This window comes from Vulpes vulpes, chromosome 2 (assembly GCF_048418805.1).
Source record: "Vulpes vulpes isolate BD-2025 chromosome 2, VulVul3, whole genome shotgun sequence".
Classification (NCBI taxonomy): domain Eukaryota; kingdom Metazoa; phylum Chordata; class Mammalia; order Carnivora; family Canidae; genus Vulpes; species Vulpes vulpes.
The window spans coordinates 52,997,517-53,021,992 of NC_132781.1; the positions used below are offsets into that span (position 1 = coordinate 52,997,517).

The window sequence follows — 24,476 nt, forward strand, 5'->3', positions numbered from 1 at the left end:
TCAATGAGCCGAGGGGGGCCCTCCCCTCTCTCCCTGAGGCTATGTCCCAAGCGTGTCAGGTGAAGACTGTGTGTAAAGTGGTGAGCAAATGCCTGCAGCTCATGTCAGAGTCACACCTGGGCTGAGTCTTCTCTTAGGGTGCCGAGGGGGTGATGGGTGAAGATCTTCCTTGACACGCGAACTCGCTGCACCCCCCCAAGGGCAGGAAAGTGAGGGGTCTGTCCCCAGCAGGTGAGACAACCTGCAGCAAGCAGTGCCAGGAGGAGCCACTAGGTGGCCCCCGCTTACCTGTCCAACTGTCCTGCAGGCCCGGCCTGGCTCATGCCCTCCTTCTTCACTTCTTCAGGGTTCTTTCCCTGCCCACTCAGAGCACATGCCCCAAACCTCTGTTCACCACCCTTAGCACCACCCTGCCCTCAGATTCTCAGTTCAAACCTACCCCCACCCACCCCTGGTGATCTTTTGTCTGTACAGAGACACATCTGGAGTTTACATCTTCTCCCTAAATCAGGAACACAGTCCCAGCCACATGCCACATGTGAAGCAAGAAGGGGGGTGGAGTGGGTGGGTGCTGATTTCTTCAATGAGGAAATTGAGGCTAGAGAGGACAGGAAATCTGCCCAAGGTCATAGCAGGGAAGCTTGAAATCTGCTCAGGTGCGTCAGTGCACCTCTCTTAGAACTTCACAAGAGCTCTTCCAAAGAGGGTGTGGCTAACCTTTTGGTACACACGGAGAAACTGAGGCTCAGAGAGATGCAGTCATTTGCTCCAGGCTCTGAAGCCAGGGCTCTGTGCTTTCCACCACACTCCTCTGCCCAAGGCAGATGGCCTCCCAGGTCACCTGTCCATCTCTTTAACCTACAGGAAAGGAGCCCCCGGAGGAAGGGCACCCTGGGGAAAGAGCCTGGACTCTGACCAGGGCCTCTGTGGGGACCAAGACTATTGCATCCTCTCCAGCAACCTAGGCAGCCTCCCTGTGGGGTGCAAAGGGGTTGGGGCTGCAGGTGGGGCAGCAGGCAGCCCTGAAAGGACGGGGAGGCTGCGCACACACAGCTGGCCTGTTGTGACCCCAGCCGCTGGCGGGTGACGGTCGCTCAGATGGGGGCGGCACAGGGTCCCACGGCCTCCCCGGCTCGGGGCGCGGCCATTGTGCCGGCGGGGCACGGCCCGCACCCCGGGGGGAGGCCTGCATCGCCCGTGCGGGGCTCGGAGAGGCACCGGGAGAGGGACGAAGATGGGGCGACAGACTGGCAGCCGGCGGGGAAGAGACGGAGACGGTGCCAGGGAACAGCGTGGCGGGCCAAGGCTCCCCGGGAGCCGGGAAACAGCTTTGGGGAGAAGCGGGGGGCGGGAAGTGGGGGAGTCTGTTCTGAAGCTGGGGGAGCAGGGGCGATGGGGGGCGGGGGCGGGGGGGGCGGGGGCGGGGCCCGGCCGAGGACGCGGCGTCGGGCCGCGGGGGCGCCTCCCGGCCGGAAGCCACAGCAGCAGCTCGTTAGCCGCGCGGATTAAGGACTTTGTCAATTACCTCGGGGGCTGCGCCGGGCGGATTAAATGCTTTTAAAAGTGCTGCTGGTGGGAGGGGTCGACTAAGAGGCCCCTCCCGGTGCAAGTCCCTGCGCTCCCCGCAGGGGAGGAGGCGGGGCTGAGGCGGCGCGGGGCGCGCCTGGGGAGCGCGGGCGGAGCGGCCGGTCCTGGGGCCCGGCGCCGGGGACCCCCTTCCGCCCCCGGGCAGGCCCTGGGCCCGCGGGCGCCAGGTCCAGGGTCGCGGACTCTGGCCGGGGCGCCCCCCGGCCCGCCTCTCTGGTCGGGATCCAGAGGGGAAGGACCCAGCGGCTGGCGACCCCAGGACGGGGCGCACCTGCCCGCGGGGCCCGGCCCGAGCCCTCGGAGGCCCGCAGGGGGCGCCCCCAGGCCGCCCCCGGCCCCGCCCCGCCCGCGCCGCTCCCGGGAGGCCCCGACGCCCCGGCAGGGACTCCCCCTGGGCCCGCCCGACGCCCCGGCAGGGACACCCCCGCGCTCCGGGAGTCGGCGCGGGTCGGGCCGGGGAGGAAGTTTGCGGAGGCGCCGCGGGGCGCCCAGGGCCCTCGGGAGCCGGCGGGAGGCGGGCTGTCCGCGGCGCTTTGCCGCCCTCCCTGCTGGCCCGGGGGCCGGGGCCTGGGGCGGGTTGTGCCCCTGGACCTGGGCCTTCCCGGCGTGGAGTCGGGCCATCGCCGGCCGCGGTGTGTGGATGTGCGTGCGGGGGAGGGCGGGCGGGCGGCCGGGGGAGCAATAAAAGGCAAAGAGAGTCCGAGACAAAAAAGACACGGAGATTGAGAAGGAAGGAGGGGGGGAGGGAGGAGGGAGGAGGGAGAGGAGCGCGCAGGGGGAGGCGCGGGAGCGGGGAGCGGGGAGCGGGGACGGCGCGCAGCAGAGCGGCGGGCGGCGGGCGGGCGGGCTGCTCTCGCGCTCCCGCTCCCGCTCCAGCCGCGCACCCCGCGCACCCCGCGCAGCCCGCGCAGCCCGTCCGCACCCGCGCACCCGCGCACCCGCGCTCCCCCGCGCACGCTCGCTCGCCCGCCGGCCCGGCCCGGCCCGGCCCCGACCCCGACCCCCGGGCGCGGGGCCCCGAGGCGCGGACCTGGCGGGAAGGACGCGCCCCGCGCCCGAGCCCGCGCCCACCGCCGCGTCTGTGCGCCCCGCAGCGCCGCGCCTCGCCGGGCGCCCCCGCCAGTCCGGCCGGAAGATGGTCAACGACCGGTGGAAGACCATGGGCGGCGCTTCCCAACTTGAGGACCGGCCGCGTGACAAGCCGCAGGTACGCGCCGGCCGGGGCCGGGGCCTGGGGACGTGGGGCCCGCGCGGTGGGCGCGGTGGTGGCCGCTCAGCTCGAGGCTGGAGTTTGGGGTGCACCCGCGAGACGTCCAGAGGCCTGGGGCGAGGGGCGCCTTCCTCTCCTCCTCTAGAAGAGGCTTGAACTTGGGGTGCGGGTGCGGCCAGCACCCCTGCCGGAGCCGGAGCCCGAGCCGGAGCCGGGCGCTGTGGCAGAGGGCCCTCCTGCTCCTCCGCCAGCCAGCAGGTACCCGCGTGAGCAGGGGGTGGGGGACCTCTGGTGCACGGGGTGGCCAGCCCGTTAGTGCCACCCCACAAATCACACCCTTCGCTGAGTGTCTGTTTCCTCACCTCTACCATGGGCATCTTACTCACTTGCTAAGTATCCACCCTGGGCACCACCCCCTGGTGCCTGAGCTTCTGGACCGGGGTTGTGGATCCCCTGGATCTCCTCTAAATCCTCGCACTTTAAACAGGGCCCCCCTTATGCAATAAAGAATCAATACATTATTGTCTCATGTGAGAAGACTGGGTATCATGATTCTCCAGCTTTTAAAGTCTTTTTATTTTTATTTATTTATTTATTTATTTTTTTATGATACACAGAGAGAGAGAGGCAGAGACACAGGCAGAGGGAGAAGCAGGCTCCATGCAGGGAGCCTGATGCAGGACTTGATCCCAAGACTCCAGGATCACACCCTGGGCCGAAGGCAGGTGCTAAACCACTGCGCCACCCAGGGATCCCCTTCTCCAGCTTTTAAAACGAGAAAAAGCAAGGCTCTAGAGGCCATGGAGCTCTGCCTAGATTTGAACCTGGGTCCCTGGTTCCAGGCCTGTCCGTTCTACCCTTCGTGCTGCCTCTGCAGGGGCAGTGGAGGCAGCAGGCTCGGAGGGTGCCCAGGGCTGTGTGCTGGAAGTGGGGGGGCGGTGAGGGCAGAGCTCCAGGGCTGGCCAGAGCAGGGCTGGAGATGGGGAGCTGAGCAGAGGGACAGCCCTGGGGCTGCCCCAGGCCGGGCTGCCAGGGGACCACAGCAGGCAGGCAAGATGAGGAGGCTCGCTCTCGAGGAGAGGAAATAATGGGGCTGCCCATTTTAAATTTTAAATTTCTCTCAGACAGATGTCTTTGGGGGAAAGAGCCGTTTGTGTTTGTCGTGGCACAAGGGGACTCAGCAGGGCCAGGCCTTGATGGCCCCTCACTCTCCAGGGCTGCAACCTGCCTGTTCTGTCTGGAGTGACAGTGCCGGGTTGTGGGAGCCCAGCCCTCTACAGTTTGCAAAGCTCCTTCCCAACCAACTGCACAACCTCACTTCCTGCAGCAGCACCCCCCCTTGGGGCGGGGAGCCTAGGCAGGGATGCACATTCTCATGTCACAGGGTCCTGTGGCTCAGAGAGATTGAGGTAGGTGCTCAAGCCACACAGCGTGCTAGCAGGAGAGCAAGGATTTGAATCCAGGTCTGATCCCATTGGCTCCCAATGCCTCCCAGGTGGTCTGTTCCTTTGTTTCAGTCAGGTCAGCACCCAAGCCAATCCCAGATTAAAAAAAAAAAAAAAATCCTGTCCTGCTAGGATCTGACCCCTTATCCTCTTAGCAAGAGCAGTCTTACCCCCTAGACATGTTCAGGGCTATCCCCAGCCTGACCTGTTCTCCTTTCCCACTCACCCCCTCACCAGGACTGCTTGCTTGTTGTTTGCCAAACCCTAGCCCCACACTAGCTGCCCATTTCTAGACCTTTGTAGTGTCATCTTGTCGGCTCCACCAATACCTCCAACACATACACACCCTTTTGCTTTTGCTCAGGGAAATCCTACATGTACCTCAAAACCTATTCAGGTGTCCCCTCCTCCAGGAAGCCTCCCCTGATGTCCTATGGTTGTGCCTCAAAGTCCCAGTAGCATTCAGCCTGTAGTGCTCAGCTGCCTTTTTCTCCCTGCCTTGTCCCCCACCCCCCCCCCGCCCCGGGTCCCTTGTCTACCAGGAGCCCTCTTTGCTTGCACGCTCCCCCCCCGACCCCCATCTCTAACTCTTCCCCCAGGCCCAGGCTCCTGCCCTTCCATGCAGCTCAGGTTGGGAGCTTAGGGATATTTGCTGAATCAAACTGCATGAAGCCTGAGCCAGGCTCTGTGGGTGAGGAGGCAGCAAGTGCTGCCTTGTCTCAAGGGGAGGTGGCTTCTGGGGGATCCGTTTGAAATGTGGCCTCAGGGCCTACTCTCTTTGCTGCTGCCTGGGGACACATATCCCAGCTGCCACCAGCCAGAGCCCAGCTTTCTGCCCCCGTGGCATCAGAGGCGGCTGAGGGCTGGTGGCCCCAGGGCCTGGGCCAATGTCAAACACCACCTCCCACCACACCCCTTCGGTGACCTCGCACGCAGGCACTGGCTGTCCCTGTGACCAGCTCCAGGCTCATCTGAAGCTTCAGCTAAGAGGTGAGGCTTTTCCTGTGCTCACTATTGAGATGAGAGAGCCTCGCTGTCCTGGGTCCCTCCCAACTTTCTCCCTCAGGTCTGGCCCTCTCTCCTCCCTTGTTCCTAGTTTTGTCTTGACCACGGACCCGCTGTGTGGCTCTGGGGAGGTTAGTCCCCCTCTCTGGGTCAGGCTTGACCACCCGCAGAATGAGAACAGTAACCTCTGCTGAGGAGGGTCAAGTGAAATTCTAGAGTGTTTTGCAAACTGTAAAGCACTGTACACCTGTGAGGACGGTGGTTGTCACGGGAGCCTGTGGCCTGTTGCAGGGTTGGTGCCCTGATCCCTCTGCCCACCCAGGAAAACGATCTGAGCACCCAGCTGCCACCAGAAGGGCCTGGCTGAGGTTTGTTAGTGGGCTGCTTCCTCCGGGGGAATAGATGCCCAAGGCTCCACTCAGAGCAGCGGCTCTCCACACCTCTCGTTTCTTGGCTGCAATCCTTCCGGGAGGTTGGCAACAGGGAAAATCAACCCATTTGACAGATGAGGAAACTGAGGGTCAGGAAGCCAGAGCTGGGACTTGAACCTCAGTCCTCCCAAGTGGTGGAAGAGCCTTGACAGGCAGACGAAGGGAAGGGTGACTGGCTGTCCTTCCCAGGGCCAGCCTGGTCAGTGGCATCCCGTTCCCCAGGAGAGAGCCCTGGCGCCCATCGGGGCCGTGCTCACGACCCCACTGCCAACCAGGTGACTGGCATTGCTGTTCCTAGGGACTGCCTTGGGCCACTGTGCCCTGGGCCTGTCCTGCCACCGCTCCTCATTTGCCGGCTGACCTTGGACAAGTGGCCACCTTCATTAGAGTGTCCCCTCTCCCCCCTGCAGAACCAAGGGGCTCCCACACATGAGGCTGGAGGTGTTGGTGGAATATTAGCCTGAGTTTGGAGTTGCTCGGATGAAAGGATCTAGAAATAGACATGATTCTTCTCTCCTGGAGCATGGAGCAGGAAGTCACCCTGTAACCGGGTTCTCCCCGGCGGGGGCTCCTTTCTCAGCTGTCCTCAAGGCCCGCCACCCCATAGAGAGGTCAGCCTCGACAATCCCAGGGAGTGTCTCCTGGTACTTTGGAAACTTCTAGAAACATTGCAGAAAGAAAACTAAATTCTCATTGGAAGTTCTTCCTGATGTGTAACCTAAGCCCCGCTGCATTGAGTCTGCTCAGCAACAGTTCTTAGAGTCCCCGTCTCAGCTGGGATGTTCAGCTGTGACCCTGTGCCTCAGGAAACTTAGACTGTCATGAGGGGAACAGAGACTCACAAGTCAGGTGTTATTAGGAGGTACTGTAAAGAAAAGCATCTGTCCTCGCATTCCTTGGAGTTTAGGTGGAGGTCACCTGGTTAGATGTGTGCTGGGAGAGAAGGAGGGAAGAGGCCCACGGGGAGGGCAAGCCAAGGACTGACTCCCTTCTGTCACTTTCTGTGCCCTCCTCTGGGCCGGGCCCTGCCCCACAGAGTTCGCCATCCTGTCCAGCGGGGCGGCTATGAGTGAAGGCAGGGCAGGAGTGTGGAGGAGACCGCTTCCTGGAGGAGGTGATGTTTAAGTTGAACAGCATTTGCCAGATCTCGCTTGAAGGGAGACCAATGTATTTTGGGGGGGCAACAGGAAAGGAGCCAGGCAGGTGGAAAGAGCAGGGCAGGGTTGGGGGCGGAGCCTGCAGGTACCCTGGGCTGAGGGGCCCAGTGGACCTGGTCTGGAGGGCAGGAGGCCCTGTAGCTCTAGAGGGATCCTTTGCCGCTGTGTTGGGGAGTGGGTTGGCGGGCCTGGGAGATGTCAGGGAGGCTGCCGAGGAGATGAGGTCGTGGTGATTTAGAGGCAGATGAGGGGGCACAGGGCAGAGCCAGGTGGCTGGCTCGGTGGCAGTGGAGTGGGGGGAGCCCAGTAAAGCACTGGCTTTGGAGGGGCAGTGGTGGAGGTGGTGCTATCCCCAGGGCGGACTCTCTGGAGGGCTCAGGTTAGGGGTGGACAGAACCTGGTTGGGTGTGGGTGGGCTCAGTGAGCCATCTCAGAGGAACAAGATCCTCCCTGGAAACGTATGAAGATACCACCACCGCCACCACCACCAGAGCTGGGTGTTTCCTGAGGAGTGCCAGAGCTCGAGCAGCTTGGAGCCCATAAGAGGGGTGGACTTGGGCAGCTCTCTAAGCCCTGTCCCTTTGTCCCCTTCAGCTAATCCCCCAGGAGACTTCAGGTGCCCCTCAGCATTGGGACGTATTAGAGAGACCCTAGCAGGAAGGGGGGGGCGGTTCTTCCTCAGAGCTCACAGAACAAGCTAATAGGCCCTCTTCCTAAATCTTTGGGACCCCAGAATTGCAAGCAGAACAACCAGCCCCTCACTTTAGGGGATCCCTGGGAACCCCACCCCAGTTCCGCCAGGGCCAGGGCCTCAGAGTTAAACAGGTGGGAGCTATTTACCCCGCGGTGAGAGAAGATGTGTGCTCCTGGAGAGAGGTGAAGAGGACGCCCCCCAGGGGCTCTGGGTCCGCCCCCCCCCCCCCCCCCGCAGCTCTGGGCCTGAGAGCCCTTTCTAGTCCCCATCCCGCACACCACCCACCCCTGATTATCATGATCCACAGCTCCACAGTGTGGTTCCGTCATGGTGAACAGCTACCCTGCCTTTGGCTGGGGTGCACCTAGGAGACAAGGGGCTCAGGGCCACTTGCATTTGGATCTGTCCTTGCCTGGCCTCCCCCGAAGGGACACTTTCTTCCTGCTTTGATACAAGGAGTAGAGTCCCAATCTACCCCAGGTGTCTACCCCGGGCACTACCTCCACCTGGGTCCCCTAGTGAACAGGGCAGAAGGCAGGGGGCGATGCCCAGCAGGGCATTGAGGTGCTGTGTCCCTTCCTCCTGAGTACTTCTTTCCCCCGCCAGACCCCATGGCCACCTCTGAGGCTGGGGACACAGAGGAGGCCATGGGGAAAGACCCTACCCCTCCACTGAGGCACCTTTGGGGCTTCCTCCCTCCTGCCTCCCCTGGCACGAGCCTCCTTGTCTTTGTCTGGGCTTCCTGAGAAGCCACTGACTGTGGGCCCCCACTGGGGGGTGGAAGGTCATGCAGAGTGCAGCCTTGTCCCTCCAACTGGAGGCTCACATGAGCAGTTAGTGGCAGAGGGGACCTTGAACCCAGGGCCCCTGGCTCCTCTCATGCCCACTGCCCGGGATACCTTCCCAGCGTCCCCACTCCTTGTCCTGGGAGGTGGGAGCCCTGCGTGCCTTCCCTGCCCTGCTGCAGACCCCGGAGTGCACCCAGCCCTGCCACAGCCAGAGGCCCGTTAATGAGCTCCAGCCCCACCGTGTGCTCCAGTGGGCTGCCTGCCGCCCGGAGCCCCCCTTATTATCTTGGACAAATTCCTTTGCGGGCCACGTAAACAGCAGCCTATAAAAGTGAACAGTAGTCCGTGTTTCGGGTGATCTCAGAAGACTAATTCTCCGCTGCTGAGTGGCCCGTTTCATCTCCAACTCCATCATCCCCCTGCGCCTTGGGGGTGGGGGCTGCGGCTTTCTCAAGCCTCTCTCTCCTCTTTTTCCTCTCTGCCTTCCCTCCAGGGGCTGGGGGCTTGGGTGGAAGCAGATGCACGGGAGGGTAAGGGTCCTGGAGACATGGGGGACACATGGCTGGCCGCTCTGCCTTGCCAGCTGGGGACCTTAATGTTCTCCAGTTGGAGGACGTTGCTCAGAGCTGCTCGGGGCAAGGTGTCTCCCGATGGGCTCTGGGAGGGGCCTGACGGGGCCTCACTTGCTGACACAGAGCTTCATTCCTCAAACCCCCAGTCACGCTCCAGATAGGGAAGAACGTTGTGGACAGCGAGCAGCCTTGTGTGCTTCCAGCCACTGGCCCTGGGTTCAAGGGCTGGCCCAACCCTGGGAAGGGAGGGGTCCTCTGCTCTCTGAGCTTCATTTTCCCATCTGCCAAGTGAATCCGACCATAGCAGGGGGTCGTTTGAAGATTTCAGGGGCAGGCGTGGGGCACGGGTTCAAGGAATGGTGGCGATTAGGTGGTGCCCACCTGTCTGGAAGCTCCTGACCTGCAGGTACCTGGGGAACTCATCCTGTGCCAGGCCAGCAGGGATGGCTCAGGGTTAGAGGTGGCCTCGCTTCGAGGGCCAGGGCTCAGCATGGAGGGCACAAGTCCCTGCCCTGCCAAGCGCAGTAGGTGCCAGGACCTTCACCTCCTCCCCGTGTGAGCACAGTCACCAAGAAGTGACCTGGTCCATCTGCTCTTCCTCCCATCCATCCAACAAGCAGCTGCTCTGTGCCTGGCGAGCAGGTGCTGCTCTCGGAGGCTCTCATGGTCTGGGCTAAGTGTCCTGGGCCCAGGACTTGCCAGCCCAGCCGTCCTGGTATGCACAGCTTTCAGAGACTCCCAAACCAGTGCACACACCACACAGGTTAAGGATCACAGGTCATGGCACGTGAGCTCTCCCTGGGCAGGGCTAGAACAACTGCCACTCCCTCCTCAGCAACTGGCCTGGAGCCTGGCTCATGGGGACACTCAGTGGACACTGAATAGATGTTTGAATGAGCACAAGAATGGAGTCAAAGGTGATGAGTAGTCTTAATGAGTAGCCACCATGGGGGGTGGGGCAGGACAAAAGGCCATGGGGACATGGAGGAGGAGCCTCCCCCTAAACTAGGTTGGGGCAGGGAGGCCTGGGGAAAGAGTCAAGGAAGGCTTCCTGGAAGAGGTGGCATCTAGCCAGGCCCTGAAGGAAGAGAGGGAGTTGGGAAGAGGAGCAGGAGAAGCAGGTGCCTCGGGCTAAGAGAGCAGAGCTCTGTGCAGAGCTAATGTGAGGGAGCCGACGTGTCCAGGTCTGGCAGGAGTAAGCTGTCTGGATGTGTGGAGCCCGGGATGGACGGGCCGCCCGGGCAGGTATGGAGAGAGGAGGGCCAGAGCGCTGAGTCCCGCGGGTGGGCTAAGGAGTTGTCTCCCTCATCTCACCAAGAGCACAGCACCCTTCCTGGGGTGGGGGGGTCCTCTTGTCCACCTGCACCTCATCCCTGACCCCATCTTCCTCTGGTGCCAGGTAGGACTCAGGACTTACTTGTAGAATTTGAGTTCATGCAAAACAAGCTGTTTGCTCTACTGCACTTTCTTGGAGTAAGACACATTGTATGAGAGGACTCGCTGTTTCACGTACCACTGAGAAAAAAAGGGTCAGTTACAGCCGTAGGAGCCCCCAGCATCGGAGGTGTCAAAATGTGGAAAAATGGAAAGGTGCCTCTCAGCGTCAGGGACATACAGAAGTAACACTTTAGTGGAAAATAAAGAACCAGACACCTCCCGACGCTCTGTGCACATTGATCACGAGGTAATAAAAGCCGCTAATATTTACTGCGCATGCACGATGCGCCGGGCACAGCTCCAAGTGGTTTCGTAGACTAACTCAGTTAAAGATGCATCTCTAGTCCCGAAAGTTGGAAATGTGGGGAGAAAGCCAGCCGTAGGAGGTGCCTGCCCCTGGAGGAAGCAGGGGGCAGGTGGGCCTAGGGGGCTAGTCTGAGCTGGCTTCTGCTGTGCGACCCGGGGCAAGAGCCCTTGGCTCTCCTGGGTCTCATGTTCCCCACATGTCACATGCTCCGTGGCTGCCCAGCAAGCTCCCTGGGGGCTGTGAGCGATCGGGGACAGCGAGTCCAGGTGTGCTCTTGCATCTTGGTGCCTCCTTTAGCAACAAGCTGCCCCCCACCCCGGGTTCCAGCTTCCTTTGCCAGGAACCCCCGTGGGATCCCAAACCCAAGTTTTGACCTCCCCTGCCTTCTCCTGCTCTGGGGGGCCCAAGCTGCCCCTCGGCCCCAGCCCTCGCCTCCTTCAAGGGAGGGAAGTACCTTTCTCCAGGTTCCCGGGCAGGCTCCGCCCCTTAGCCTGCTCTGGGGAGGAGAGGAGAGGAGATGCTGGACACCCCCCAGGCCTGCACAGGCTTCGGGACTCGGGCTGTGGGTGCTCCAGGTCCAGAGGGGCCCTTAGTGATGGGCGCTCCTTCTGCTGTGGCAGTACAGCAATTCTTAGCATTGTTGCTGTCACGTTACAGCTCTCTTCCTGAGTCTGCATGGCTGGCCCCCACGTGTGGGGCAGGGTGCGTCATTATTGCCTCCATTTTACAGGTGAGGACAACTGAGGCTCAACAAGGTGATGTCCCTCACCCAGGGGTCCCCCCTCCCCTCCGGAAATGGCAGCAAGGGGGCCTGAGGCCGTGGGAGCCTTCACCTGCAGTCTTGAGCCACCCAGGAGGGCTGCCTTGGGGAGGTGTGCCTGCCTTAGTTTCTCTTTTCCTCTCCATCTTGGGCTGCCTGCACCTCTCACTCACTCGTTCTTGCTTTCTCATTGATCCCGAGCTCTCGGTCTCCCCTCTGGGCTGCTGTCTCTCATCTCTGCCTCTCTGTATGACTCCGTTTCCCCAGGCCCCAAGAAGGGAGTCCCCTGAGTCTCGCCCAGGCTTCGCAAAAGCCACCTGGGCTGCCCTCACTGGGCAGAGCTGGAAGCACAGTTCTGCCCCTAATGCCGCCCCTCCTCTGTCCTGTCCGTCTGTGTGTCTGTGTCTGTGTGCGCACGGGGCCTGCCCGCAGTGGACCAGCTGCGGCTACGTGCTGTGCACAGTGCTGCTGTCCCTGGCTGTGCTGCTGGCTGTGGCTGTCACCGGTGCCGTGCTCTTCCTGAACCACGCCCACGTGCCTGGCACGGCGGCCCCGCCTGTCGTCAGCACCGGGCCGGCAGGTGCCAACAGCGCCCTGGTCACCGTGGAGAGGGCTGACAGCTCACGCCTCAGCATCCTCATTGACCCGCGCTGCCCCGACCTCGCCGACGGCTTTGCCCGCCTGGAAGGCGCGCAGGCCTCCGTGCTGCAGGCGCTGGCCGAGCACCAGGCCGAACCGAGGCTGGCAGGCGAGCAGGAGCGGGAGCTGCTGGACACCCTGGCGGACCAGCTGCCCCGGCTGCTGGCCCGGGCCTCGGAGTTGCAGGCGGAGTGCGCAGGGCTGCGCAAGGGCCTCGGTGCCCTGGGCCAGGGGCTCGGCGCCCTGCAGAGTGAGCAGGGCCACCTCATCCAGGTAAGGGGCTGCCGGCTGCACCTGTCTTGGTGGGGGCTGGGGGGCACCTGATGTTCATGGCTTCGCTCGATCCCCGAGGGCCCCAGAACCAGGTGGTGTCACTGTTCCCATCTACCATCAAGCAAATGAGCCTCGGAGAAGCGAGTTTCTCATCCGAGGCCACACAGCCAGAGACACCAGGATTCAAATCATTTCCAACCCACTGTCCCGGGGACCCTGGGGACCTGGGTACTTGCATTAGCACCCCATAGCATCCCACAGTCAGGTCAAGTCCAGGGCTCGAGGGGCTTCCCAGGTGCGCCAGTGCAGGTGAGGCAGGACCTGGCCTCCATCTGTAGTGACTTAAGGTTCAAGGTCACGTGTCTGGTCCTGGGCAAGCCCTCTCCCCTGCTGTGCCAAATGGCCAGGGAAAGCTGTACTCCCTCCCCAGCTCCCTGTCACCCGTTCTCTGCCATTTGATGCTCTCAGCTTTCTAGGGAAGAAGGGACCAGCTGAGGGAGCCCAACCAGACTCAGCCTCTCCCACCGCCTCTGCCCATCCCCCCATTGTCTCCCCTCTTCTGAGCCAATGCAGGTCCTAGCAAGCACCTGTTAGGTCTGGGGGAAGAGTTTCCAACATCAACCACTCAGAGCAGCAGCAAGAGCTTCCCACCACATACAACCAGGGATTTAGGATCATCTCTTTGGTTTTCCACCATTTTCCAGAACAGAAAATGGAGGCCAAGAAGGGACAATGATTTGTCCAGGGTACAGTGGCCAGGTTAGGCCTGGCATCTGGCCTTCCAGTGCCCTGCCCACCCTCGGCTTTGGACCCTATCACCCCTATGACTCAGGTACTTAGGCACCAGGAGCTGAGACCCACCCTGCCATTGGTCCCAGACCTTCCTGGACACCGGGGATGACCAGGCATTTGGTCACACAGCAGCTCATGAGCAATGGGTCTCTCCCCTCCTCTGAAGACTGCAGCTGGAGAAATTATAGCCCTTGTCATCCTGTCTGGGTGACTGATGAGAAGGCATTTCCCCCTCCTGGGGTGGGGTGGGGGTAGGGGAGTTCGGCTGCCCCTTCTATCAGCAGGGCTCAGAGGAGACCTCCAGATTTTCTGGGTGACCTGGGGCCCCCACCTTGCTCTCCAGTGGTTCAGCCCCTGGTTAGACATGGGGTCAGCCAGGTCCTTAGGGCAGGGGTGGAGAATCATGGGGAGGGCCCTCGAGGTCTCCTACCCACCCATCTATGCAGAGGCCTAGACCTATTCCTACAAGACCAATAGCTTTTTAGGGGTGCCATAGTACCTCGGCTCACCTGATATATTTAATTCTCAAAAGAATGTTTAATTTGACTCGTTTCCTGCAGACTCAGGGTGATTTCAGAGGCCATGTGTCTTGCAGAGCTGGGGTGCTGTGGCTCCTGACTCCTCCAGGCTTCCCAGACCCCCAGGTGACCAGCCCAGACCTGGGTTTCCCAAAGCACTGCCCACAGGCACCCTCTGTCAGGAGTGCCAGAGCTGCTTGCTAAAAGGCACCTCTCTGAACCTCATCGTAAACCCCCGGCACCCCACAGTTGAACAAGCATCAGTGTGGCCCTCACGTGTACAGACATCTAAGGCGCGCTGGCCTGGGAGCAGCAGGGCTGAGTGGCTCTGCCTTCAGGGTTCAGGGGGCAGTGCTGGGATCCAGTCCAGACTCCACGAAGTAGCAGCTATTGGACTTGGGCATGTGGGTTGCCCTTCCTGGGCTGAGTCTCCTCACCTGCAAAATGGGGCTGACAGAGTCCGTACCCAAGAGGGCGTGGGAGCTCCTGGCCGTGCTGGGCTCAGCTGGCGTCTGGCACATTTGTCCAGCATTTCTTTCATTATGATGGTGGAAACGATTTGTGAACTCAAGATTCGGCCAATGGGGAGGCCACCACTGAAAATCCCTTTTGCAAGTAGTGCAGGGAACCGCCGGATGCTGGGTAATAAGCACTTGGTAGCATTAGTGGCCCCAGGAGGTGGAGATGATTGCCCCATTCTGTGGAGGGGCAGACTGAGGCTCAGAGTGGGGGAGTGCCCTGGTTAAACTTAGTCACACGATCGGGAAGTGCCAGAAGCAGCTCTGACTTCCCCGCCTCTAAAAAATGCCACGTCCTCTTTAATGCATCTGTGCAGCTCAGCGAGCAGGGACTGACTTTCCCTATTAATTCGGAGCATGTTTATATGTACGTTTTCAACTTTAATCATTTGCTGGTTTAAACTGAGGTCTTCCCTGCCCGCCAGCAAGAGCGGGCTGTGCCTGAGTTTCTCAAGTGTGTCTGCTTGTCGCAGGAGGATGGGCAGTGCTCTAGAGATTTAGCCAGTGAGCCTGGTGATCTCGGCCACCCACACCCTGCAGATGGCCCCTGCCCCCCGGGGGCCTGCCTGGGACCGTCTGGTCCACAGGGCTCCCCTGACAGAGCCTGTGTGCAGGACACTGCAGTGAAAGCCTAAGGAGGGTGGGCCGCCTTGGCCCCGCATCCCCCCTGCCCACCTCAGTGCCTCTTCCCAGGCCTCAGCCCTCACTGCAGAGAACTGACTATAAGCTTTGCGGGGCCCTTGCTTCTGGACAAGCCGAATTTTGCAAACCACTGGCACCATTTATTTGTATTTTCCTTCCTGGAACGAACTATTATCAGACAAGTGACAGGTTCAGCGTGTAAGGACGTGGCAGCAGGCTCTGCATGCACTGGCTGGATGGCTGGCCGGCTGTAGTGGGCCTGGGACCCCCCTCCCCTCCTCGTGGTCCTGCAGCCTCCTAGATTCCTGGGTGGGGAGCTGGTGGGCCCCAGACCTTCTAGGCAGCAGGTGCAGCACTGACTGCTGCAGGTCAGTGCCGTGCTGGCAGAGCAACAAACCTCCAGACCCAGATCCCAAGAAGGGTAGCTGGTGGTGAGCAGTGGTAATGACTCGGGTGGCGAAGGTGGGCTAGGCGCGTAGGCCCCCAACACATGCTCTCATGAACCACCCCAGAAACACAGATCCTGTTACTCTTGTTCACAGGTGGTTCGGTCGCTCTTCCAGGGTCACTTGTCCAGTGAATGGAGGAGGGGCTGAACCAAAGCCCAGAATGAGTCCAGACCACTGCCCCCCACTTGTCCTGCCCCCGCCCCCTGCCCCGGCACAATGATGCAGTCCTAGGTTCCTCTCCCACCAGCCAACCCTGGGGAGGTGGCCTGAGGTCGTTTTCAATCAGAGATGTCTCCTTCTGGAGCTGTTTCCCCATCTGTACCAAGGAGACAGCAACCCAAGCCTCCCTCCTGACAGTGCTGGGGGTGTGTGAGATGAGGTGGACATCGGAGCCGTGGAGTTTGGGTGGGGGCTGGCTGGGAGTATTTCCAAGGCCCCCGTCTGCATGCAGAACCGTCACCCCTGCCTTCGCAGCCTTGCTGGGCATCAGGAGAGACGTCAGGTGAGGTGTGTTGTAATTGGAAGGTGCCTTACAAATTCACATAACGAGGTGGGCCTGGTCCTGTGGGTCCCACTGTGGGCCCCAGCTGAGCTGGCTCCTTCTTGCACATTGTCACCAGTCTCTGTGACAATTGTGACAGGGAGTCCTGCTCCCAGGCTCTGTTAAGTCACTCACCCCATTGTGTAACTGGTAAACAGGTGAGTTGGGATTTGAACCCAGCTTTGCCCAGTGCCGAATCCACCTGCCCAGCAGAGCTCTCTGTAGTCACCTCCCCCAGTCTAGAGGCTCAGAAATGGATGAGGACAGGGCCTGGGGTGCAGTAGGGCACAGGGCTCTGCTGAAGCACCCATGTGCCCTCCCCCCCGAGCCCCCATCCTCTGAATACACAGACACTGACCACCTGGGATGGGGCCAGAGCAGGGCAGGGGCTGCCATCATACAAGGACGAAGCCTCCTGCCCCTTCTACTCACCCCGCTGCTCCACAGCTTCTCTCCGAGAGTCAAGGCCACATGGCTCACCTGGTGAACTCGGTCAGTGATGTCCTCGATGCCCTGCAGAGGGACCGGGGGGTTGGCCGGCCCCGCGTCAAAGCTGACCTCCAGAGGGCACCTGCCAGGGGATTACGGCCACGGGGCTGCACCAGTGGTGAGTGGGGTGGAGGCTGCCTTTCTTGGGCGCCGTGGGTGCCCAGCTTTGTTCACCCGTCACCCAGCCCTCTGATGAGGACTCACTGCTGCTGTTTGCTGAGGACTTCCTGCCGCAGCACTGAGCACCTACCTGCCCCTTCTGTTGACCCCTTTCCCAGCCCACTATGCCCATTTTCCAGATGAGGAAAGCAAGGCCCCAGAGGGTGCTCACTCCCCCGGGGAGAGGCAGAGCCAAGGTCTGCTCCCCAGGCTGGTGCCCTGGAGCTCATGTGATGCTGCAAGGTAGACAGACAAATCAGGGAGACCCAGGGCAGAGGGGGATGGGCGGGCACACAGGTGCCAGGCGCAGGCTTGACAGCATTCTCCATCTTAGGCTCTCCGCCGCGTGACTGTCTGGACGTGCTCCTGAGCGGACAGCAGGAGGATGGCATTTATTCAGTCTTCCCCACGCACTACCCTGCAGGCTTCCAGGTCTACTGTGACATGCGCACAGACGGTGGCGGCTGGACGGTGAGTCTCCCGGGCGGTGTGGCCAGCTCCCTCTTGGCCCTGCAGATGCCTGGGTGGCCCAGGGGGGTTCAGGGGGGTGGCACATGTGAGCCGGGGTGCTCTGAGCAGCCGCTCACCCAGCCTTCTGCCCTCAGCCAGGCCCACTTCTGGCCCCCACCTACCTGCCCCTAATCGCACTCAAGAACTCTACACCCTCAGAAATCTGCGCAGGGCAAGCAGAAGCTGTGAGCTGAGCCTTGGGGCCCTCGGGGGAGCAGATGTTAGACCCTGTCCCCTGCCCATGGAGCCACCTCCTGTCCCCTGAGCCTTGAGCCTCTGGGAACACAGCAGTTCCCAGGGGCACCGGGCAAGTCGGGGATGGGCTGTGATGGAACGCAGCACTGGGAACCTCTTGCTGTTGCAAGCACATGAAATGTGTAGATGCTGTCTTTCAAGTTATCCAATATATGACAGGTGTGCAGGATATGAGAGGGGGAATGGGGGGACGCACCTGCAGGGAGCAGAGACCCCAATGGTTTCTCGGCAAGGATCCACCTTCCTACAGACTTCTGCATGTATGTTCCCTTTACCTGGAACATTGTTCTCAACTCATCCCCCAGTGTGACTTCCTGCACCTTTTGTTCCTGCCTGGGTGGGAAGCAGGAGAGATGAGATGTCCTCACGGCCAGTGGAAGGCCCGGTGGAGTGGCTACAGGTGGCCCTGACATCTCTCCGGAGCTGGGAGTGGTGGGGAGAGGCCCCGGTCCCCTGTACAAGGTACTGGCCACCCAACAATGACCAAGATGTGTGTGACCCCACCCCTTATTGAGCTCTTTGCCAAGAGGGCATCCACTGGAGTCCAGGGCATGGTCCTGGGGACCCAAAGCAGGGCATGAGGTCAGCTGTTTTCCAGGAGTGCCCTCCTGGGCCCCCAGGTCTCTGTCCTTGGCACTCAGAGCATGAGGAGAGGCCGGTAGGATGCCTCCATTTCTCACCGAGGAGCTTGGTGTGAATTTTGGGGTGCAGATGTCCCAGCAGAGGGGAGGATGAAGCTTCTCTGGGACCCTGGGAGTGCGGCAGCCTGCATCAGCTTCGAAAGGGGTCTGTGCCCCTGCTCAGGGGGCCAGCCTGGGGCGGGGGGAGGCCCGACTGAGGCAGGTGGGCCGGAGTGGGGGGCAAGGTGAGCGCATCCAGAGGGCGGAGCTGGTGTGAGAGCAGCTGTGAATCCCCGAAGATCTGGGGACAGACAAACCTCCAAACGTCTTTTCAAGCTCCAAAGGAGAGCATTTAACTGTACTGGATCCGCATCTGGGGACTAAAAGCTCTTTTGTTTTCCTAACTCAGAACATCTGAGTTATAGCATTCGCCTCTGGGAACCCCTCGGCAAGCAGAGCAGCGCCAGCGTAGCAGCCAAAACCCAGAAATCAGAGTTAAGGGTTAGGACAGACTTAATGAAAGACCAAGGCGCCAGCCCGGGCTCTGCATCTTCCACTCAGGTGGACTTGGATCCAGTCTCCTGGGAAGTCAATCAGGATTTGAGCCGGGCGGCGGCGGGTAATACCCAGGGCCTGGGCTTCAAGGGCCATTACGGGGGAGTCGAGGAGGAACGCCAGACCCCACACCCCTGCCCGCCTGCAGCCCTCCTGCTCAGATACCTGGATCAGGGGTCTGGGAGGAAGGCCGCTCTCGGCTGAGAAGTGTTTGCGAGGCCGATAAACGTTAATATCCATTTGGGCTTCCGTCAAAAGCAATCTTTTCCCAGATACCTCTGGGCATCTGTCAGGATCACCTCCCTGCCACACGGAATCTCTCGGAAACTCAATTGTTGTTTGGGAAGGAGCCCGCTGCCTCCTCTCTGAACCCTGGTACCATCCATCCTTGTTAGGCTCTGTGTCTGAGCTGCCAGGCCTCAAGTGCTGACACCGGATGGCTCTCCCTGGTGGACGGGGCACCTGGGGTTGGACACTCCAGCCAGAGCTGGCTTCCTGGTGAGACCAGACAGGGCAAGGATGGGGCCCAGTGGCCCTGTCCGCTTACAGGGCACTTTGCAGCTTATATACCATGGCCCTGCCTGGCACCCCTCCAACCCCAGAGGCCGGCAGAGCAGCCTCAAAGAAGGAAGAGATGCATCCAAGGCCACCTAGCAAATGAGCAGCCCTCCTGGGGCAGCGCCCAGACTTCCTGAGTCCCAGCCTCACACACGGCTGTGGAGCTGGCTGTCACACGGTGGTCCTCAATTATTCAAACACTGAGTACCAACCATAGGCCAGAGGAGGATCCAACAGCAAGCTCCTGGCCTGGTGGGGAGCTGGCAAATCAGCTGACTTGTGTGAGGGCTGGAGGGCTGGAGGGCATGAGGGAGCCCAGAGGAGAGCCCCTAACCTGACCTGGGGCAGCCAGAAGAAGCTTCTGGACCCGGAGATCCAGGCACTGGGGGATGAGGTGAGAACAATGTTCCAGGCAAAGGGAACACACGTGCGGAGGTCTGCACGGAGGTGGCAGGGCTTGGTCTGGGACCCCAGAGGTTCTGCTCTGCTGGTGTGTGGGGCTTGAGGGGCCAGGGACAAGAGGAGGGAGGCGGGCAGGAGCTGGGTCAAGTGTGGTCGTGCGGGCACATTAGGAGGTGAGCTTTGTCCTGAAGGCTGATTGGGCTTCTGCCAACCTCAGGATTTCCCCAGGTGGGGAGTGACCCAGAGACTTGGGGCCAAGGGCACGGCAGCCGTGGAGGAGTAGTTTGGGGAGTGTGAATTCTGTGGGTCCTGAAGAGGCCAGGTAGGGAAGAGGCCACATGTGGCTCCTCGGGTGGGGGAGGCCACAGTGGCAGATGGACACACGCCTGCAACTGGCCTTTTGGCTGATGTGGCCATTGGTGCTGGCTGAACCCAAGCCTTCTCTCCATGCTCACCAAAGCCCACAGCAGCCCAGGCCATGTAGGGTCAGGCCAGTTGTCGAGGCCACTCCTGAATTTGACACGTGCACTCACTCCCAGGAAGGAAGGACCACCTTGTGCTGGCCTGTGACCGGGTGAGGGGCCCAGCTTGCCTGTCCCTTGGGAGGCCCCTCTGACCACTGGGTCCACCCATCAGGCTCCTCCTTTGTACAGGTTTGAATCCGCGGTTACCTGTCCATGTCATGTCACATGAGTGACTGCTGGCACTTTTGGCAGTGACACTTCACTTCACTGACCCTCAGGTTTTCATTTGCTAAATGAGGCTAACAGCACCATTTATGTGGGGAGAGGGTCAGACTCCTTGGCAGGCTTTTCCCCTGGGGGGGCAGTGGTCAGGGGTCCAGCCCTGGGGATTCCCTGTGGACAGAGGGACCTGGCTCCCTCCCCTGAGCAGAGGCTAGATTACCTCATTTGGAAGGTGCCACATGTAACAAACTGGCTGCTTCCAGCTCACATCCCCATGGCCGTATGAGACGGGGAGGTCACATCCCCTCTCGGGGCCCCTTCCTCATCCAGCCACCAGTATGGCTCTTGTGTCATATGTGGCCACCTCCTGGGGTCTGGGGAATGGGCTGGCCATGCCCAGAGTCTGGTGTGGGTTTGGGGTGATCAGAAGGAGGGTCCGGCTCGGCATCAACAGACAGGCCCCCCATCCCACTTCCCCGCCTGTCTGCAGGGTGAGGCATGGCCTTGCCCCCAACAACATCCACCTGCGATGGTGCTGCCACCGGGCCCGATTACCAAAGCCTTCCCCTGCCTTTGCATAATTACCACTGGGGTCACCGAAATCAGGTCCAGCTTGGCCTCTCCTGCTGCAGGAACCCGCAATAGGATCGATCCTGCTCTGCGCCCCCACTGGGATTCACGGCGCAGCCGCCTGCTCCCCGCATCACGAGCTGAGTGGCCCAAAGCTCCTTGTGCACGGTGACCACGCTCTGCCGGGCGCTTGCGAGGTCAACGGCTTAGATATGCTGCTAATTGGCTTCGCTGTGAGAGAAAGTGTCCCTCTCCCCACCTGAGCTCCCTGGGCAGGGAGGAAAATCCTTCCCTCACTTGTAAAACATCAAAGGAGCCACCACCAAGCAGAGCCCAGCCTGGCAGTGGGATCAGATGCTGGGAGAGATGAAAAGCTTCCTGGGCCGCCCCAGCCAGGGACTCTGGACGGCAGGTCTGTGGGTCCCACTGGGGGTATCGGTTCCTCCCTATGTGGGCCAAGGCTTCAGCCAGTCCTTGTAGCAGAGGGACCTGCTGGAACATCAGTGGGCCACAGTGTCCCCGCTGCTCTGGGGAGTCCTTGGGGCTGCACGCTCTGATCGATGAGCCGGGTGATGGGTCCTGCGTCCCCTCAACCGATCCGCTCAGAGAAGGTTGCCTCCATCCAGAGCAGTTTGAATTTTTTAAACTTTTAACATAAAACAGGGTAGTACACGTGGAGGCTGAGCCCAGTTGCTCAGCATTTGATAAATGGCAGGTCTGAGCTGTGTTTGCCAGGAGCCGCCAGGCACCGACTGCCAAGCCCGGGAAGTGTGGCAGGGTGCCAAGCCCGGGGGTACCATTTTTCAGTCAAAAACAAGGAGGAGGCCCTCTTCCTTCTGGGCTTGGCAGCTGGTTGGGAAGGAGAGGGAGGAGATGTTGGTTAGACCTACTATGTGCGTCCGGTTTACTCTTAATTGCGCATTTGCACTGCAATCCTGCAGAGGTGATAGAGAGATGGCTGGTGGCGCCTCTTTACAGAGAGGGAAACTGAGTCTTGGGAATGGTCCATGACTCATTGGAGGCCACACAATCTGTGAGAGGCAGAGCCAAGATTGGAACTCCGTGGCCTTCTGCACCTGTGCCCTTGGCAGGTGCAGGGAGCACGCGGGGGCCCTGCCCAGAGGCGTCCAGGAGGGATTCCAGGAGCCACTGCCTCCCAGGAAAGGGGGCAGAGCCCCCCAGTGGCTGCCTTTGAAGGGCTATATTGCACGTCCAAGTTCTTTGTTTCTTAGAAATAAAAAGCCACCTGTGCCATGGTCCCCCATGTCCTCCCAGGAGTTGCCTGCCCGTGAGGTCTGGGAGGCTGGTGGACCCCGAAGCTGCACAACCCACAAGATCCTGCCTGCAAATGATTTCTGCAACAGCTTCATCAGACCCCAGGGAAGGTCGCAGATGCTCCCTCCTGGAGACCCTCCTAAAGTGTCAGAGACACCCCCTCCCCAAATCCAAAGATTTGGACCCACGCAGCCCCCATCCCTCAGCCTCTCTGACCACCTGCCAGGACCCTGCTCATTATGCAGATTGGTTGAGCATCTCCTCTCCAGGAAGCTCTCCCAGAGCCCAGCCCAGCAGATGACTCCATCTCCTCTGAGGTCACCTTCGGGGACTAATGTGTTAGTAACCATTAGTAACTAATGGTTAGTAACCAACGCCTGTACCCATTACCAAATCTTTGTGGGTAGGGGCTGCTATGACCTTCATATTACAGATGAGGAGACAGGCAGAGGGGTGGAAGGAGCGTGCTAGGTTAGGAGCTGCCATAGCCCGTGATGCTGGCCTCAGCGTCCACCCCTGGGGCTGTGAGCCTCCTGAGGGCCCGAGTCACCCCGTGAGCCCAGGTACAGCACACAGGGCCTGGAGCAGCAAGCTTTTCATTTCTCAGAAGAGAGAAGCCAAGACTTAGATGGACATGCAGCCTGTCAGTGGAACTTGGTCCCCTGGGTGCCAGCCTGGGGCACTTCCTGGGGCTAGCCCAGCTCAGCCGTGTGGAGGGCCAGGCAGGCTTAGGGGCCTGGAGGAGCAGTGCACACGCCCTCAGCCTTGACCCTGCAGGTCGCCCCACCTTGCCACCTTAGCCTGCTCATCTGCCACATGAGAGCACAGAGCCCTTGCTCCCTGCCTGAGGGTGTCAGCCAGTGCTGGGGAGACCACAGAGCCAGGCTCAGGTGCCTAGGACAATGACTCAGGCTCTTAGTACCATGGCAGACAAGGAGCCAGTCAGACAGGGCCCATCCAAGGAAGGGGTTCCAGTGGAGATGGGACCTGTGGAGCACGGCACAGGCCCCTGGAGCCCAGCTGACAAACACAGGGCGATTGGCCACTCTGCTGCCCCCCCCCCCCCCCCCGGCAGCTTGCCACCGCCCCAAATGCAGCCGCTCCTTCCTTTGGAACCGCCCAGCACCATCTGCAGAACCATGTGGGCCCAGCCCTCCCTTGGCAGAGCCCTTAAGCAGTACTTGGAAGACACGCCGGGCGGCAGGCACTGGCTTTTGAGACTCCGCATCAAGAAAACATGCTCAGTCTGTCTTCCTCTGTGCCAGCTGCCCAAGAGGCCAGGCAGCGGCGAGCATTCTGTGTCGGTCACTTTACAGCTGGAACCCAAGGGAGACACCCGAGGAGCCAGGCCAATGAAGCTTTTAGCCTCAGAAGTAATTACTTTGTTTCCCTACCTTTTTCTGCCCTTTTCTTTTTTCCCCCCTGAGTGGGGATTCGTGTTCTGTTGGGACAGATGGCCGGGAAGTGGATACATCCATCCTTCACTCGCTCCCTCTTCATGTCTTCCTGTCTGGCTGATCCTTGCTCTGTAATTGAAGGCCTTCTGCTTGGTGACATCGTCCATTCAGCGGCCCTGAGGTCCAGCTCCAGCTCAGCCTGGGCCTCTGAGTCAGAGTAAGCACACTCCTGGGAACGTTGGAGAACCAGCAGCCAGTCTGTGGCCTCGAGCACATTTGGAACTTGCAGGCCATGTTGAGCGATAATTGGCTTGAGGGCGAGGCCAGCGTATGGAGGCTGAGATCCCAGCCTGGCCGGGCTCACTCGCAGTCACTCAGTGTGACTCTGGAATGAGGATAGCCAGTGGCAAAGGCCGGCAGCATCCAGAGCAGTGTCACACTACGGCTGTCATCTCTTGGCAGGTGGCAAAATCAGTGCAATGGTTTGTGATCAAAATTGCTTTTTATTTTATTTTTTTTAAAGATTTTATTCATCTGAGAGGTATTAGAATAGGGAGGGGGCAGAGGCAGAGGGAGAAGCAGACGCCCCACTGAGCAGGGAGCCCAATGCGGGACTCGATCCCAGGGCCCCGGGATCATGACCTGAGCCGAAGGCAGACGCCTAACTGACTGAGCCACCCAGGCACCCCCAACATTGCTTTTTAAATCAAATAGAGCAGAATGGACAGAACAGGATAGGACTTATTAGAGCACATCCGTCTCGATAAGGGCAAGTACGGTTCCAGGAAATTTTTGTTTCCGATACAAACACCCATCAGTGAGTACATCGTGATGTGTGCTGCCTTTCCCGGGGTCATGGTCATAAAGTCTAAAGGCCACTTCTGCAGAGTCTGTCAAGGATGCATCCGGGCCGTTCAAGGGGTGGATCACAGATTATGATCCCCAGGCTAAAGCGCTCACGGTGCACAATCGCTGTGGCTTCTAAGCTGGTACAGACTCAATCTGTGTCATCAGGCATATCTGCCACACTTGGTGGCTTATAGCGTACTCTCCCAGCTATGTGGAGACAAGGGCTGGGAGGCCCAGGCGGCCCCCAGGGAAAGTGCTGTCACCCATTGATGGCGCACCCAGGCTGAGCCCCAGCAGGGTTCCTGCCTGTCACTGGCACGGGGAAAGAGGGGCTGAGACGGGTTTTGGAGGTCAGCTATCAGCATAAGAGGCCTCACAGGGGGGAC

General features: G+C 60.3%; 1 protein-coding gene across 1 annotated transcript in view; it reads left to right on the forward strand.

Annotated features, from left to right (window-relative positions):
- Window positions 1–2,576: 2,576 nt before the first annotated feature.
- Window positions 2,577–24,476, forward strand: part of FIBCD1 (fibrinogen C domain containing 1) — a 33,469-nt gene continuing 11,569 nt past the window's right edge. Inside the window, exons 1-4 of the mRNA XM_026009531.2 lie at window positions 2,577–2,794; window positions 11,826–12,305; window positions 16,213–16,372; window positions 16,748–16,884. Of these exons, the coding sequence (XP_025865316.2) occupies window positions 2,723–2,794; window positions 11,826–12,305; window positions 16,213–16,372; window positions 16,748–16,884 (849 nt within the window). The 5' untranslated portion in view covers window positions 2,577–2,722. The remainder of the gene's footprint in view (window positions 2,795–11,825; window positions 12,306–16,212; window positions 16,373–16,747; window positions 16,885–24,476) is intronic.